This window comes from Podarcis melisellensis (genome assembly GCF_964234715.1).
Source record: "Podarcis melisellensis genome assembly, chromosome: 10".
In the NCBI taxonomy this organism is placed as follows: Eukaryota; Metazoa; Chordata; class Lepidosauria; order Squamata; family Lacertidae; genus Podarcis; species Podarcis melisellensis.
The window spans coordinates 53,736,742-53,754,058 of NC_138542.1; the positions used below are offsets into that span (position 1 = coordinate 53,736,742).

The 17,317-nt window shown below is 43.5% G+C and overlaps 1 protein-coding gene across 1 annotated transcript in view; it reads left to right on the forward strand.

Annotated features, from left to right (window-relative positions):
* Positions 1-17,317, forward strand: part of SVOPL (SVOP like) — a 28,900-nt gene that overhangs the window by 1,493 nt on the left and 10,090 nt on the right. Inside the window, exons 3-13 of the mRNA XM_081928317.1 lie at positions 1,150-1,289; positions 2,572-2,663; positions 4,881-4,979; positions 6,847-6,918; positions 7,898-8,022; positions 9,293-9,356; positions 10,023-10,148; positions 10,600-10,728; positions 12,669-12,742; positions 15,595-15,806; positions 16,722-16,833. Of these exons, the coding sequence (XP_081784443.1) occupies positions 1,211-1,289; positions 2,572-2,663; positions 4,881-4,979; positions 6,847-6,918; positions 7,898-8,022; positions 9,293-9,356; positions 10,023-10,148; positions 10,600-10,728; positions 12,669-12,742; positions 15,595-15,806; positions 16,722-16,833 (1,184 nt within the window). The 5' untranslated portion in view covers positions 1,150-1,210. The remainder of the gene's footprint in view (positions 1-1,149; positions 1,290-2,571; positions 2,664-4,880; positions 4,980-6,846; positions 6,919-7,897; positions 8,023-9,292; positions 9,357-10,022; positions 10,149-10,599; positions 10,729-12,668; positions 12,743-15,594; positions 15,807-16,721; positions 16,834-17,317) is intronic.

Below are 17,317 nucleotides of genomic sequence, written 5' to 3' on the forward strand. Positions count from 1 at the left end.
CTGCTGGGATCGAAAGCTGTGGCTATGGGAGAGTATAGCATCTAGATCAAGGGAAGTAATAGTGCCACTGTATTCTGCTCTGGTCAGACTTCACCTGGAGTACTGTGTCCAGTTCTGGGCACCACAGTTCAAGAAGGACACTGACAAACTGGAACGTGTCCAGAGGAGGGCAACCAAAATGGTCAAAGGCCTGGAAACGATGCCTTATGAGGAACGGCTAAGGGAGCTGGGCATGTTTAGCCTGGAGAAGAGGAGGTTAAGGGGTGATATGATAGCCATGTTCAAATATATAAAAGGATGTCACATAGAGGAGGGAGAAAGGTTGTTTTCTGCTGCTCCAGAGAAGCGGACACGGAGCAATGGATCCAAACTACAAGAAAGAAGATTCCACCTAAACATTAGGAAGAACTTCCTGACAGTAAGAGCTGTTTGACAGTGGAATTTGCTGCCAAGGAGTGTGGTGGAGTCTCCTTCTTTGGAAGTCTTTAAACAGAGGCTTGACAACCATATGTCAGGAGTGTTCTGATGGTGTTTCCTGCTTGGCAGGGGGTGGAACTCGATGGCCCTTGTGGTCTCTTCCAACTCTATGATTCTAAGACCGTTTTGGGGTGTTAATGCTGCGCGCCCCTCTAACTGTAGGCTCAGGATGTATATATGTGTAAATAAACCATATATCCTAATGACACCACAGTCTCCGCAGTTGCACATTCTGAGGAAACTGAACCGTGGGTAAATGCCTGGAATTTCACACTGCTCAGAGATCAAGTGTGCTTATACAGATACATATACAAATTTAATAAATACTATTACTACTAATAATAATACAGATACTTGTTATATGATTAGCGATTGCTGAGACACAAATCTTGCCACACCTCCCTATGCCTGGGGTATACTAAAGAGATTAACCTGGGACATAAACTATGTCACCAACTGCCAAGGATGGGGGGGGGGAGACATCCTTTCCCCCCAGCATATACCTTATATCTAAGTATACATCTCTTCATAAGCTAACCTGGGCTGAATCTTGGGACCTTAATGCACTTAATATTCAATAAATATCAGCAGTCTATGAACATTTAAAGCACCAATGCCACAAATTCAGTTTGTGAAATGCTGGTTTACCATCATCCTCTTCTTCCTTTTTAGCTGTAAAGGGAAACCAATACATTATCCAGCCAAGACCTCAATATACTAATATAATTTGAAGATGGATGACAAGGAGAAAGAAGGAACGGGTGACATTGCCCTGGAGGAAATGGGAACTCGGAAACAGGAGCCAAAGATAGGTAATCTACTTCAGGGCATTCTTTTCTTTCTCTACCCACAAGAGGCCTGGAGTTCTTGACTAACCTTCCATTCAAATTCTGATAGACAACCGCAGCTGAGGAACTTCTAGAGCTGTGTTTTTGTATTGTTTCCCAAAGAGGTGTGCCAAGTGTGTTGATCTGCTGGGGTTGGTGGTAGTGGTAGTCCGAAACATCTGGAAGGAACCATTGAGGAAGGATGTTGTTGACTAAATCACGTCTGATTCTCAAGTCCACTGGTAGCTTCAGTCACTCTTCTGGTGGTCTGAGTTCCCCTACATTTATTCATGCCTCTGTAGTGTGGAGTTGTCCATGCTTCATTCTAAATCTGAAATGACATTTTGCACAAATAAGACCAAGGGAATAATGTTATCAACCAACTGGCTAAATTCAGTACTTAAAATTTCTAAATTCAAAAACAGGAGTTGGTAGATCTGTTTCTTTCTATTCTGGGACATTTTCCCCATGTTTAACCCATACTTTTGTTCCATTTCTGTAAAAATAAATAAATGTATAATTAAAGATCCTCCCAAAATGTATATGTAAATATATATTTTGATGTATTTAAGTTATCAATACCAGCATTGCAACTTTGAGAAAGGAGCAAAATCCAGTAGACAGCTGAATCTTGGCTTGCACATTAATCCAAGAAGTACAAATCCGGTCATTTCATCAGACAATTTGGAAAGGCTAAATTGCTCAAGCATCCCTAGATAAAAGTGTCCATAATTGAGAACTGAGGTGGTGGGTGGAGAGAGAGAGAACTAGTTGTGGGGAAATACACATTTCAAATTTTGCAAGCAAATTGAGTTAGAATTAGCCTCAGGATCCTTCCCCCTTTCCAAATTCATTTCGGCTCTATTTTCTGCCCCCAGGGCGATTCTGCTGATTTCTCCTCCTCCCTAATCTTCAAAGATTCTGGCAGCTAAAAGATCTAATTCCATTTAAGCTAGTAGAACGTTTTGTGCTCTTGAAAACTCCCAGAGCTTTCCTGATCGTTTCACACAGCAGCTTGATAGCAAGCCAGTTCTCTTTTGTAAGGCTGTAGACTCTGTGTGGATAGTGTCCATATATAGATTAATCACTAGGTGGCACTAGACTCAGCTGTACAGGGGTGGAGCCAGGAATTTCCTGTTGCTGTTCCGTTCTTGCTGGAAAGAGACAATAAAGTTCTTGTTTACCCTCTTGGCTTGGGTGTTCCGTAAGCCTTCCACAACAGTGGCATTACTACTACTAACACTGCCTCTCTTTCTTAACGTTTTAGAGCAGAAAACGTTTACGGTGGAAGAAGCTGTAGAAACAATTGGCTTTGGGAGGTTTCACATTGCACTCTTTTTGATCATGGGCAGCACAGGTGTAAGTTTCTGATTCTGAAAATATTCATCTATGTGCAACATTTTGAAAGAATAGTTTTATAAAACATACGGATTTGAGAGGTGGTTTTTGACCACTTACTCATGTGTGTGAGCAGAACATTTAAACTTAAAACAGTTAGTCAGCCAAGTTCAAAATGCCATCCCTTGCATCATCATCATCATCATCATCATCATTGTATTTACACCCTGCAGGTCTGACTGGGTTGCCTCATCCACTCTGGGCATCATACAGCATGTTAAAAAAACATAATGAAACATTAACTTCCTGATACAGGGCTGCCTTGTATGTCTTCTAAAAGTTGTGTAGTTCTTTATCTCCTTGACATCTGAAGGGAGGGTGTTCCATGGGGGGGGGGGTGCCACTACTGAGAAGGCCCTCTGCCTGGCATTAAAGTGGAAACTTTGGGACTAGGCTATGCAGCTTTATTGCAAATTATCCAGCCTGAGGATTCCAACAGTAACAGAAACAAGGCAGGCAAATTCTACTTTTAGATTATAAAATACATAGTCGAGTTCAAAAATGGAGTCTCTACTTGAGTGGAGACCAGAGAGATTTCCGTCTGCCTCAGAATCACGGTGGGAAAGGGGCTGAGTTTTGAGACAAGGGGAAGTAGAAAGGATTAAACCCTCTGCCTTTTCCCCACCAGAGAATTCAAGGGATTGCCAGTGTGGTGTAGTGGTTAAGAGCGGTGGACTCGTAATCTGGTGAACTGGGTTCACTTCCCCGCTCCTCCACATGCAGCTGCTGGGTGACCTTGGGCTAGTCACACTTCTCTGAAGTCTCTCAACCTCACTCACCTCACAGAGTGTTTGTGGTGGGGGAGGAAGGGAAAGGAGATTGTGAGCCGCTTTGAGACTCCTTTGAGTAGTGATAAAGCAGGATATCAAATCCAAACTCTTAAGGGAAGTGACCTCACGCAGTGCCTTCTCTAGTAATCAGGAACTCTGAGTCTTAACCCCTAACCTGCTGCCTTCTCTTGGATGTTGTCGGACTGCAACTCCCATCATCCCTGACCATTGGCCATGCTTCTTGAGACTGATGAAAGTTGGAGTCCAACAAGAAATGAAGGGACCCAGCTTTGGGAAGGCTGTGATGGGGATGGTCTCAGGCAGAGTATCTTAGTGTGTGTCACATTCCTGTGCTGCCAGCCATGGCAGAGCTCAGTGGAGGGAGAAGTCAGCTAACCAGCTAAGTCTCAGGGGTTTACTTGCCTGAAGGCAGAGTCCATATTCAAGATTCAGTCCCGTTCTAAGGTCAGGAGGATCTCAGCTCAGATGATCTGGGAGTCAAGAAAGCTGAGGGTCCAAGGTCACGAGAAGCAAGAAGCAGCAAGGTCTGGTCAGGAAGGACAAATCTTGTTTCCAGCAACTGAGTAAGGCTGGTAACCCTGCTGAAGAAAGCTGGAGCCAGCTGGTTCTCATCAGGAGCAAGAAGGCTGATCAGTAGCAGGTGGAGTCACTTTGCCTTCTACTCCTTCAAGTGAAGCTTGACAGTATGAGAACTTGGGGGGTTATAAGCAAGTCCTTGTTTTTATTGTCTGTGAAATGGTGGAAGGTTACCGTACTTTTCTGTGTATAGGACTATTTTTTTAATTTAAAAATTATGCTAAAAAGTGTGGGTCGTCTTATACATGGGTAGTGCATAGGGTGGGCATTTGATTGGTTGCTTCCATGGCTGTCAGCGGCTATTGGGCGTGTTATTTGTTGCTGCATCAAGGCCTGGTGCTGATTGGCTGACACTGTGGCAATTGGGCTGGCAATTGGCGGCAAGGGGACAGACGAGAGGCGGGTTTTGCGCTGTGTGCGGGTGAGCGATTTTGGGCAATCCCCCTCCAAAAAAATGCTCAACAACTCTGAGCCATCTCTTAAATTCTTAACAAAAAAATTCCTTCCAGTAGCACCTTAAAGACCAACTAAGTTAGTTCTTGGTATGAGCTTTCGTGTGCATGCACACTTCTTCAGATACCTGAAGAAGAAGTGTGCATGCACACGAAAGCTCATACCAAGAACTAACTTAGTTGGTCTTTAAGGTGCTACTGGAAGGAATTTTTTTGTTTTGACTATGGCAGACCAACACGGCTACCTATCTGTAACTTAAATTCTTAAATTTGAGTCCCCCCAAATATGAGGCTTCTTATACATGGGGGCGTCTTATACACGAAAAAAATATGGTAACTGCATCTGCTGATCCCTGAAGGTGGCTGAGGCCATGGAGATAATGTTGATCGCTGTGGTGGGTCCTGTTATCCGCTGCGAGTGGCAACTTGGAAACTGGCAAGTGGCTTTAGTGACAACAGTGAGTAGAGTTTCTTACTTTTCTTCTAGGTTGATAAAGGTGGGGAAAGAAGCTGTAGAAAAAGCATTTCCCTCCACTGAACAGCCATCGTATTTTTAACCATCTAGCTAGGAACGTTTGTGTTGTCTCTTCCCTGCCCCTGTGTATTTTGATATGTCAATAATAACATCCTTTCTGGTCCAATTCTCACATTATGCTCTAGGGAGGGAGAGAGAAAAATATTTCAGTTCACAGTTCCTGAAGCAATATGCAAACTGAAATGCAGTCATCCTTTGCACTTCTCCAAATATTGCAATTTAATTCTCCAAGCAAGTAATGTGTAGAAAAATACATATAATAGTTATGGTGTGTGTGTGTGTGTGTGTGTGTGTGTGTGTGTGTAACATTTCTGCAAACAATTTTCCCTAATACAGAACATTTTGCACACAGTTTTTCCCTAATACAAAGTGCATTGTATTAGGGAAAATTGTTTGCAGAAATGTTTGTACAGTATTAGGAGAAAATAGCGCTAAAATGCTGATAAACTTCCATGATAACATTTAAGAAAGGAATTGTAGTCAAAATTAATTCTTTTGATTACGCAGTACGCTGGACAATTTACATATACCAATTGGAAAATTGATTAAGTAATTATGTGATTGGAAATTTGATTAACTGATTAAATGAGTGTTCAGTATGTGCATTATGGTTTAGTAGAATATGGAAGAATTTGCTGGGAAGTTTAATTATATGGATATGAATACAAAGGGGAAATCTGACTTTCTTACAATGCGACAGAAAAAAGATTAAAAGTTGGATAGAGGAGAGTATGGGAAGATACAGGTGGCAATGGAGGCTATAAAGGACATTTTCTCTAATGAATGAAAAAATATGAAGACTGGAGAGAGGAAAAAGAATTTTAAGAGAAAATAAGCTAGAGAAGCTGAGAAATCTAAGAAAGGAGAAGAGAGCATTAAGGAGCTATTTCATGAGAGAGATTCAAGATTAATGGAAAAATTAATGAAGTATCAGAAGCAATTAAAAGCGATGATAAAAAGTTCAAGAGGCTCAGAAAGAGGTTCAGACACAAGAGGAAGCAGGGAGAAAATTAAGGAAGTGATTGATTAGGATGCAATAACTGGTTGAGAGATTGCTATTGAACAACACCGACGCAGACGTGATGTTAGTAAATTACAGGCAAAGGCTGAATTGATAGATTTAGAATTAAGACACATGAATTTGAAGCTGAGAGGAGTTCTGGAGGAAAGAGAAGGGGATGGGATGGTTGGTTGGAGGCAATATTCAAGGGGTTCTTAGAAATAGGTGAGGGTTGCAAAACTGGCACTGAAAGGGCATCTAAGATGAACCGAAGACATGCAAAAAAGAACAAGCTGGTTAGATGGCAGATGCTGGGTGGATAGAGAATGTTAAAGTAAAGATGCAGCATTAAAGAAAAGAAGAACAGGAACAGCATTAAAAACCAGCAGTCATAACACTGAAGTACTTGCAAATACAGTCGTACCTTGGAAGTCAAACAGAATCTGTTCTGGAAGTCCATTCAACTTCCAAAACATTTGAAAACCAAGTTGCAGCTTTTGATTGGCTGCAGGAAGCCCCTGCAGCCAATTGGAAGCCATGGAAGTCTCGTGGACATTCGGGTTCCAAAAGAACGTTCGCAAACCGGAACACTCAGTTCTGGGTTTGCGGCATTTGGGAGCCAAAACGTCCAAGTTCCAGGGCATTCGGGATCCAAGCTACAACTGTATAAGTTCAGAGTTAAGATTTCTAACAATATGCTTGAGACAGAAAACCCATCCTAGATGGCACTCTCCCTTTGGTCTGAGTGCCCAATAATTTACCAAGATTCATTTATTTCCAATCCCTTCAGATGGTGTTTTTTGGCTATATGATATCCAGTGTCATCTTTGGAGTTCTAGCTGATAGATACGGCCGCTGGAAAGTAAGTGATGCTCTGTCTTGGTTGGGTCTTCGATTTAAAGCCAGGCAAAGTTGCCGCTACCTTTTACTACTTCTGTGTTTTTAACACCAGCATGACATGTAGAGATGTAGCAGGATACATTTCTCCCAACCAACATAGGAAGTAAGTTATTTATTTTGCAATCCTTTTTTTACACCATATCAGACCAAGATCTTTTCATGCTCTGCTGTCTAGGATCACTATAACTGATTAAACCTGGGGCCTTCTGCAGCCAAACCATGTGATGTAATGGTAGTAGTAGTTAGTAATAAATGTATTACTTACACCCCACCCATCTGGCTGGGCCTCCCCAGCCAGTCTGGGCCGTTCCAAACAGAATATTAAAAACACGATAAAACATCAAACATTAAAAACTTCCCTAAACAGGGCTGCCTTCAGACGTCTTCTAAAAGTCGGATAGTTATTTATTTTCTTGACATCTGATGGGAGGGCGTTCCACAGGGCAGGCGCCACCACCGAGAAGGCCCTCTCCCTGGTTCCCTGTAACCTCACTTCTCGTAGTGAGGGAATAGTATAAGGAAATACAGCACCCACATAATTTGCTGCAAGTATGATCAGTTCTTTCCACACACACCAATAAATAATAATAATAATAATAATAATAATAATAATAATAATAATAATAATAATAACTACTTTTATTATTTGTACCGAGCTCATCTGACTGGGTTGCACCAGCCACTCTGGGCAGCTTCCAATATATATATATATATTGGAACATAATAAAACCTTAAACGTTTTTTAAAAAAACTTCCCTATGCAGGGCTGCCTTCCGATGTTTTCTAAATAGCCCCATGGGTATTGTAGAACTGGAAATGTTGAACAATGGATGGGTGGCCCTAGGCAACATTAAATCAGCACAGTTCAATACTGTCTCAATGGCCAGTGTTGAGTTTTGTTTGGGTGTCAGCTGACCTCCTTTCTCTGTCTGCCCTTTCAGGTTTTGTTCATCTCTTTCATTTGGGGAGCCTATTTCTCCTTGCTGACATCGTTTTCCCCTTCATACATCTGGTTCGTCTTCCTCCGGACCATGGTGGGATGCGGAGTCTCTGGCCATGCTCAAGGGTAATGTTGTGTTGCAAACAGCACGGGAGTAGGAGCATCAGCAGTTGACAGCTGAGAACGCCACACCAGGAAGACAGATTATCCATTTCAATATGTACTTGCTGATCACTCAGTTTTGGGGTTAGGGAGGTGCTTCTGGGTCTGCAGCTGCTCTGGGAAACTCTGGTTGCAGTGAGGCACAAGCTACCTTGTACCGAGGGCTTATCCACACTTCCTCTCATCCTGCTGCTTTCTCCCAGGGAAAACTGCTCTTTAGTGCTCAATCGGAGCAATGGCAATTGGGTTTCTGCGGATTGCCATTTGTTCTGATTTAAAGCTAAAGAGCAGGTTTTTCTTGGGAAAGGAGCGGGGCAAAGGGAAAACCATGCCTTCTGGACACAGGACAAGTGATAGGGTTAGTATTGCCTACACTGACTGGCAGCAGCTCTCCAGGGTTTCAGAGATGTCAGGGATTAAATGGGGAACCTTCTGCATGCAAGGCAGATTCTCTACCACTGAGCTATGGCTCTTCCCCTATATCATCTCTCTGTGAATTTTTGGTGCATTAGGTAATTCATATACAGGTTTGCCCTGGGCAAAGTGTCCTCTAGTGTACTGTAGCAGAGAATTTAGGGGAGCACATCTGGTTTGGTTGCATTGGGTGCAGGGCATCAGGGATGCTGCAGCTATGATGTCGAATGGAATGCAAGAGGTGGGGGCACCAAATTTTGGCATTGTACAGGGTACCACTGAAATTTGAGACCCTGAGGACCATTCCTGGCTGTGATGGACTTTCTGGCTATACTGGAAGCTCTAACGACAGGGCTTGAATAGGTCTAGCCATCTTTAAATTCGCACAATGCCCCAGACTGATAGGAGCACTGTAGATGCAGTAAAGTTGGGGGTAAATTGAAAGGAGGGCTGGGTTGAGCTATCAGGCATTGCTCGGAGTGCTGGGTCAATAATTGTTTTTTAAGTGGGTGAGGGTCCAGGGAGCAGACATCAGCAGCAGGCCAAATCAGCTGCCCAAGAACACCTGGAGTGATGCTGGCTATCTTCCTATACATATCTAGCTATTGCTTACCAAGTGAGCAGAATGCAGGAACAGGCACTGCCAGTCACAGAATCACAACTTGGGCCAGCTGGAACTATGCAAATAAACTTGGATATGGTTTATATATTTCTTTGTCTCTCTATAACATTTTTTTTTTGCTCTCTTCTTCTTCTTCTTCTTCTTCTTCTTCTTCTTCTTCTTCTTCTTCTTCTTCTTCTTCTTCTTCTTCTTCTTCAGGCTTATAATAAAAACAGAATTTCTGCCTACAAAATACCGAGGCTATATGTTGCCGTTATCGCAGGTAAGTTAGAAGTTATGCTCACTGAAAAACAAAATGTGGAAATTGCTGCAAGTTTGTTTTGGCTCAGTCTGGCTCACAGCTGTGCTGTCTGAGTGACTGCAGGTATATTTGCATCTATGGTTGTCTTCAGGTGTGTCACATGAGGCCGGTTCTTGAACATGCGCACCAACTCAAATTTGAAAGACTCAATACGGAAAAAAACACCTCAGGATTTTCTGTGTTTTCTATAAGGCTTCCACCTGCCCCAGAATTGCACAATTTCCTATTTTTGTCTGTGAAATATCTCCACCGTCTATCTGTGTTGCTACCCTTTGCATCATGAAATGTGTGCACCTTTATCCAGGGAATAAATTTATTCTCCAATAAATTGGATGCTCCATATATCACATTCTAAGAAAGTCTGGCAGCTGACATTCAACCTTCCAGGGCCAAGTTGATGAGTACATTGCTTACTTTATCAAAATCCGTATTGACAGTTTCCCAGTCGGAAGCCAGAGCGCATAACTAAATCTCTTTGCTTCATAATATTTTATGTGGCAACAGCAGCTTGAAGGAAATCATGAATGCTGATGTGACTGTGTGGAGAGGAACGGCTGCTAAAACAAATAATGAGAAGAGAATCCCGTCACCTTGTGTTTTAACCTCTGTTTTTCCCCCATTTGACAGGTGTTTTGGTTGGCAGGCTCCTTATTAATTATTGGATTGGCGTCAGTGGTTAACCCAACCATTGGGTGGCGGTGGCTAATACGAATTGCCTCTCTCCCGGGCATTGTTCTCCTCCTAGCATTTAAGGTTTGGAAGACTTACAACCAAGTTACTAGTATACACAGTTGTATTCCGCTGTGGGCTAACTCATGTAAAATGCCTGAGCTTGCTTGCTGATCTGATCAGACTTTGGCCGTGTAAGACAAACCTATGTGGTCTGGCAATTGTGGATATAGATAGCAGCAATTTCCATGATCATAGCAGCACATTTCCCAGGACGTCTTCTGACTAATTACATTTGGTTCACGCTCGTCCCCATGTGCACCTGCCCTAGGATGGCTCACATGGACGGGAAAAGTGTGGTGTGAATTGACCAACACAGTGTCTTTGTATTAATGTTGCTGTGAGTTCTATAAGCTTGCAAGAGTAAGTAAAATCTGCTCTTTATGTTAGTAAGAACTTGGCAGGAAGGCTGTAACATGCAAGGTGATGCTAGAAGCTCTGCCACTTAACTTTTCTAACCGGTTTGCCTTTGCAGTTTATCCCTGAGTCTGCTCGCTATAATGTGTCTTGCGGGAATGATAAAGCTGCTCTTGCAACGCTGCAGTGGATTGCTAAGATGAACCGATCTGTTATGCCTGAAGGAAAGTTGGTAGAACCCATTGATGTAAGATTCAGAATACTGACATTGTACAGACTGATCAGATGACAAAAGACAAGGAGCTCCTCTCAGTCCTCAACCCTTTTATGTCCTCCTTCCTTCCTTTGTATAGGAGAGCCAGTGTGGTGTAGTGGTTAAGAATGGTAGACTCGTAATCTGGGGAACCGGGTTCGCTTCCCCGCTCCTCCACATGCAGTTGCTGGGTGACCTTGGGCTAGTCAGACTTCTTTGAAGTCTCTCAGCCCCACTCACCTCACAGAGTTTTTGTTGTGGGGGAGGAAGGGAAAGGAGAATATTAGCCACTTTGAGACTCCTTAAAGGGAGTGAAAGGCAGGATATCAAATCCAAACTCCTCCTCCTTAACACAGTTAACCTACTTTGCAGTATCGGATACGGCTATCTGAGGGTGGAAAAACCAGCAATGCATGCCAGCTCCTGTTCCAAATGCGGACACACAGAAGCAATCTATATGTTTACAAGGAAGAGGGTGAGGGAAGGAAAAACATGGAATGTCAGCAGCTTCACATATCCTCTAAGCCAGCTTTTGGTAACGTGATGCCCTCCAGACTCTGGGCTACAACTCCCATCAGCCCCAACCAGCGCGGGCAGAGCTGCTGTGAGTTGTAGTTCAAAGCATCTGGAGTGAAGGCTATGCTAAATGTGTGACCTGACCGTGCTAGTCCTCATTGTCCACCCACTGAAAGATGTGGTCTGTTTTTGTTTTTGAAAATAGATTGGGGGAAACTGACCCACAAGCTGCATGCCGGCCACACCATAATTTCATGTGGCCCACAGAGATGGTGTATCCAAGCGTATGGGAAAGGGAAATGGGAAGGCAGAGAGAGGGGGAGAGAATCCCCCTCTTGACACCTACCATTGGCTGCAGCCTACAATGGACTTCTCACTTAAATGAGTGGCATTCTTGGGGGGGGGGGGAGATTCCTACCGCTGATTTAGGACAATTTCATTGGCTCTTTGTTTTATTTAGCTTTATTCCGGGTGCTCACAGACAGGACACAGAGATGATGTCCTTCCCCTGTATCAGGGCCAGTATCAGATAAGGAAGAAGCACAAGAGAAACACAGCAGCTTCCCTGGTGCTCCCCAAACACGCATACACTTCTACAGAGCCAGTGTGGTGTAGTGGTTAAGAGCGGTGGACTCATAATCTGGTGAACCAGGTTCGCTTCCCCGCTCCTCCACATGCAGCTGCTGGGTGACCCTGGGCCAGTCACACTTCTCTGATGTCTCTCAGCCTCACTCACCTCACAAAGCGTTTGTTGTGGGGAAGGAAGGGAAAAGGAGATTGTTAGCCATTTTGAGACTCCTTTGTGTAGTGATAAAGCGGGATATCAAATCCAAATTCTTCTTCTACTACTACTTCTAGCCGTTAGGAGGCGGCCCACAGGTCTGAGCCCTATGGAAAAGTTGCAGCAACAGTAGGGCCCCTCCCCTCTTCTGGTTTACTGACTTCTCCTGCAGGGAAGTCATTGCTGTTCTTCCCTTTTCAAGCCCCTCCTAGCTCTAGGAGATGGTGGGACCTGTCTCTCTCCTGAACCATCCCTTCTTCCTCCATCATGTCCTGTGTGCCTTCCTCGAACTGCCCTTCTCCCCTGGCTCCTGCCTTGCACATCCCATAAATCGCTGGTCCCCTTGCCTGGCTCCCCTGACTCCGCCACAAACTCTTCACAGCCCTGCCATTCCCTGACACCCTGCCCTTTGTCTCCAGCACCTGGTATACAAAAGTATGCTACCACTGTATATTTTGTTGTCATGGCTAATTGCTATTGACAGATACATCCTCCACGAATCTTTCCACTTTGCTAGATGACATGGACTCTACCCCTGAAACTGCCTCCAAGCTTGGGGCTTCAGAATTGCAGACTTCAGGGCTTCAGCCACACATTCCTAATGTGTTTCATACTGTTCCTTTTCCATTCTTTTCAGGAAAGAAGGGGTAGGTTCAAAGACCTAATGGATCCCAAGTACTTACGGACAACTTTGCAAATATGGATTATATGGTAAATGTGTTTGATTTGCTTCTTTCAGATGACAATGCATAAGCAAATTGAAATCGATGGAATCGGTCAAGGGAGTAGGCTCAGATGCATCCTAAGGATCAGAGCTATTATTCAGAAACTAGTCAGTCAGAATGGGAGAAAATTGGTTATGGTAATTGAACTCACAATTCCCCTTTCCCCCCCATTTCATGAAAAGGACTATATTCTGCCAGCTGCCTCTGTGTTGCAGGCAGAGGGACCAGAATTGCAGCTAATGACATTCCGCTTAAAATCTATTGCTCCCTCTCTCTTTTATAATTTGGGAAAGTAAATGTGGATAAAAGATGAATACAAAACAGATTATAAGACTGTATGAGAAGCACTTGTAAATGTCTAGATCCATTGAAGTGGTGCTATTGTATAGAATTACAGTGCAACCGCTGCTTGCCAGAAATTCAGTCCATGATCTTACTCTGTTGGACATGTCATTTAGCTGTTTAAACATGCCCACATGCCCACACACTCTGAATTCTGCTAAACGCATTGTTATAGCTGCGAGACATAGTGGTATGTACACAGCAAACCTGTCCATGCATTTGGGGCATAATGAGCTTGCTTTCTCTTGCAGTGTTGCAACCTGTCATCGGACTCCCAGTCCCTTCATTGCTCAAGTTGGGTTTTTTTGTTCATCTGTTTAAAAAGTGGCTCATGGTTACAGGGTGGAGAGAACTAGAAGAGGGACTTAGTCTTAGTAGAATGTCCAGTACATGCTGGCATGTGAACAGAACCTTTGCCAATCTGGCCATATGTTCAAAATTCTGCTCCAATAGACTATTCAATGTCTAATGATCAAGACATTTAGCGTTGATGTGCTATAAAGTCTTCATGTAGAAGTGTAAACCTGTAAGAGAGTTATATGTCTATGCATAGATAGATTCACATATACAGACATTGCATGTAACATTTCACCTTTACCCAGGTGGGAATTTCATAGAACCATAGAATTGTAATAAATAAAGAGCTGCCACAGAGAAGGCCCTGCTGTGGGCCCTGCCCCCTGGACCACACCCATCAGCAGAACCACCAGCAAGACTCTCCCTCCCCACATGGATCTTAAGGCCACAGCTAGTTGATATTGGGGGAGGCAATTTTCAAAGTGCTTTGGCCCCAAAGCATTTGTACATCTTGAATTGCACCTGGTAGCTCATGAATAGTCAGAGCAATGTTTTTAAGATTGGTAGCGCATGGTCCCAACCTGCTGCCCCACTCAGCAGCTGTATTTTGCACCAGCTGTAGCTTCCAGATTATGTTTGCGGGCAGGCCCACACAGCGTATATGACAGTGCTTCAAGTGGGAAGTCACCAGAACATGACACCAGGCTGTCCAGGAATGGCCATAGCCAGCTAAACCGGCTGGAGATGGATGTAAGCACTTCCTGACACCCAAAACACTTGGTCCTCTACTGACAGATTTTAACTGAGGAGCATTCTCAGGCTACATATCGGTTCCTTTAGGCCATAGGTTTCTCTAGGGGAGTGCAACAGGTTGCCCTCCTGATTCCTGGGCTGGAGAACCAGCCACCCAGAGTATGTCTGTCTCATCCAGCCCATCACTGCCTTCAGTCCGCTAGCACATTCAAAGCCTTGTGCAAGCAAGGAGCAGGGAAGGGCAACATGTTTCTGGGTGTTTGGATGTTGCTTTCCCCTCCTTTTGAAACTGCAGGTTTTTTCATTAATCTTTCCAATGTCTTAATCCGTTTACAATTGGTTTGCAAATACTCAATAAACCATTTTTATTCCTTTCTAAAAATAAATAAATGTTATCTTGATTTCTTATTCTCTCGATATAATTTTTTTTTTTAAAAAAAATTGTCCAGTAGCACCTTAGAGACCAACTAAGTTTGTTCTGGGTATAAGCTCTTGTGTGCATGCACACTTCTTCAGATGTTCAGGTTATTTTCCCGGTTAGTTTCACCATTTCTGCGTAGTCCATTAACTTCTGTATCTGTTCTTCTCTCATTGGGACCTCTTCCTCCTTCCATTTTTGGACAAATAACATTCTTGCAGCAGTGGTTGCATACATAAATAAATTTCTATACTGTTTAGGTAGTTCTGATCCCATAATTCCCGAAAGAAAAGCTTCTGGGGTTTTTAAAATAAATGTTATCTTAAACATCTTTTTCAGTTCATTATATATCATTTCCCAGTAAGCTTTAACCTTATTACAAGACCACCACATATTCTTTCTCTTTACATTTCCAGCACATATTTGATTTGGATTTATACATTTTTTGCCAATCTACTAGGTGTTAGCTACCATCTATAAAACATTTTCATATAGTTTTCTCTTAAACTATAACATGCTGTAAATTTTATATCCACGTTCCATAAACATTCCCATGCTTCAATTTCTATTATGACCAATGTCTATTGCCCAGTGTATCACTGAAGATTTCACTTGTTCATCCTTTGTCTCCCATTCCAATCACATATTATACATTTTAGACATCATTTAACAGGTCTCTTTCTAGTTGTGATGTTTGTTCCCCAAACCCCTGCTTCATATCCTTTTAAAATACTTCATTCAGGTGGTGATATTGAACATCCGTGAAATATTCACTATGTTGAAGAATTTAACCTTTCGGCATCTACTTCAATGAAACTAGGATTTATTTGTAATTGTTGAAAAGTGCTCCAAAGGTGTAATTTAATAGCAGGCCTTGTTTCCATACTGTAGCACAGAGCTGTTTTATGAATTGCAATTATTTTCAGATCCCACAGTAGTCAAGCTCTGTGTGTTATTAACTGGCTGAAATGCTGTTGCCAATGCCCTCGGTTGCTCTCCTTTCTAACATTTCCCCCTCTTTTTCATAGGCTTGGGATATCCTTTGCTTATTATGGTATCATCCTGGCCAGCGCAGAGTTGCTGGAGAAGAATCTGGTTTGTGCCACAGGGGGAGGAGAAACCAGCAAAGGGGATGAGTTGGGGGATTATTCCGAGGAGACCCACAGCCCTTGCCTCTGTCATCACTTCGCCCCCTCTGATTACCAGATCATGATCATCAGCACAATTGGAGAGATCGCATGTAACGACTCCTGCTCTATCTATTTAAAAACAGGATGCGGGGAAATCTCTAAAGCAGAGGCAGGAAGCTGTGGCCCTCCAGATAATACTGGACTCCAGCTCCCATCAGCCCCAGCCAGAATGGCCAGCAGTCAGAAAGGATGGGAGTTGTGGTCCAACAGTATCTGGAGGGCTACATCTTCCCCACCTCTGTTCTAAAGGTCACAGAACAGGAGCTACAGACCCACACAAAGTAATCTTAGGAAGTGTACTGGGAGGGATAATTTACTTTTTATTTTCACTAATCATTGCAACGCTTAAAAGCCTGGCTATGCAATAAACTTGTGGCCATTTTTAATCCAGAGCATTGTTGGTTTAAGTTTGTACTGTCCCCCCTTACACAGTATTAGGCCAGAGACACTGTGACTGGGACCATGTCTCCATTTCTCCTCTTAATGAGCTTTCAAGAAAATAAATCTGTGGCCCTTTTGCCACTTTTCCTTTCCCCTGCATTAACTCCGGTAGTGAGGTATATACAGTGGTACCTCGGGTTACAGATGCTTCAGGTTACAGACTCCACTAATCCAGAAATAGTACCTCAGGTTAAGAACTTTGCTTCAGGATGAGAACAGAAATCATGCAGCAGCGGCACAGTGGCAACAGGAGGCCCCATTAGCTAAAGTGGTGCTTCCGGTTAAGAAGAGTTTCAGGTTAAGAACGGACCTCCGGAATGAATTAAGTTCTTAACCCGAGGTACCACTGTATGCCCAAAACATTCCCAGTAATCACAGAGAAGTAATAGAGCAAGTACTGTAGCTGTTGAAAGTGTCTTCCCTAAGGCTGGAGTGGGGCAGCTATAAACACAGCATAATAGCTCAGTCGGGTCATTTGATTTTGCAGCCTGACGTTCTCCCCTCTCCCCTTTCTTGTTTTCCAGTAAATCCTCTAAACATTCTGGGCATCAATTTTCTGGGAAGGCGTCTCAGCCTGACAATCACCATGGGATGCACTGCCGTGTTCTTCCTCCTGCTCAATATATGCACTTCAACGTAAGTGTTTTCAGGTGGGGTGTGTATCTGTGCAATGTAAGATTTAAACAGTCCTGTTTGCACTGCACTTCACACCTTTCCTGCACCGGTGATGTCTACACTCTGTGTGCTAGTCGGTTCATTCTGAAAATGCAACTCACTTTCACCCCTCCCTACCAGAATGGCCATTCCTGTTTCAGGAATTACACTCTTCCTAGTTGGTCAGGGTTAAAGATGGCAAGAGCTATCTGCAGTGCGGATGCTTCCGGCGCCTGCAGAAACTCAGCAATGTGCTTCCTTACCAACATAGCATGCCGCAGAGAGCTTGATCCAGAACAGCCACTGTCAACCTGATGCCCTGCAGATGTATTTGACTGCAGCGCTCATCAGACCCAGAGGGCATCAGTTTGGCAAAGGCTGATCTAGAACTTGAGCAGACTCCAGCTGACTGTAACTGGCATCTTGAGGGTTGCAGGAGGTCACCAAACGTAAGGAATCCTGGAGT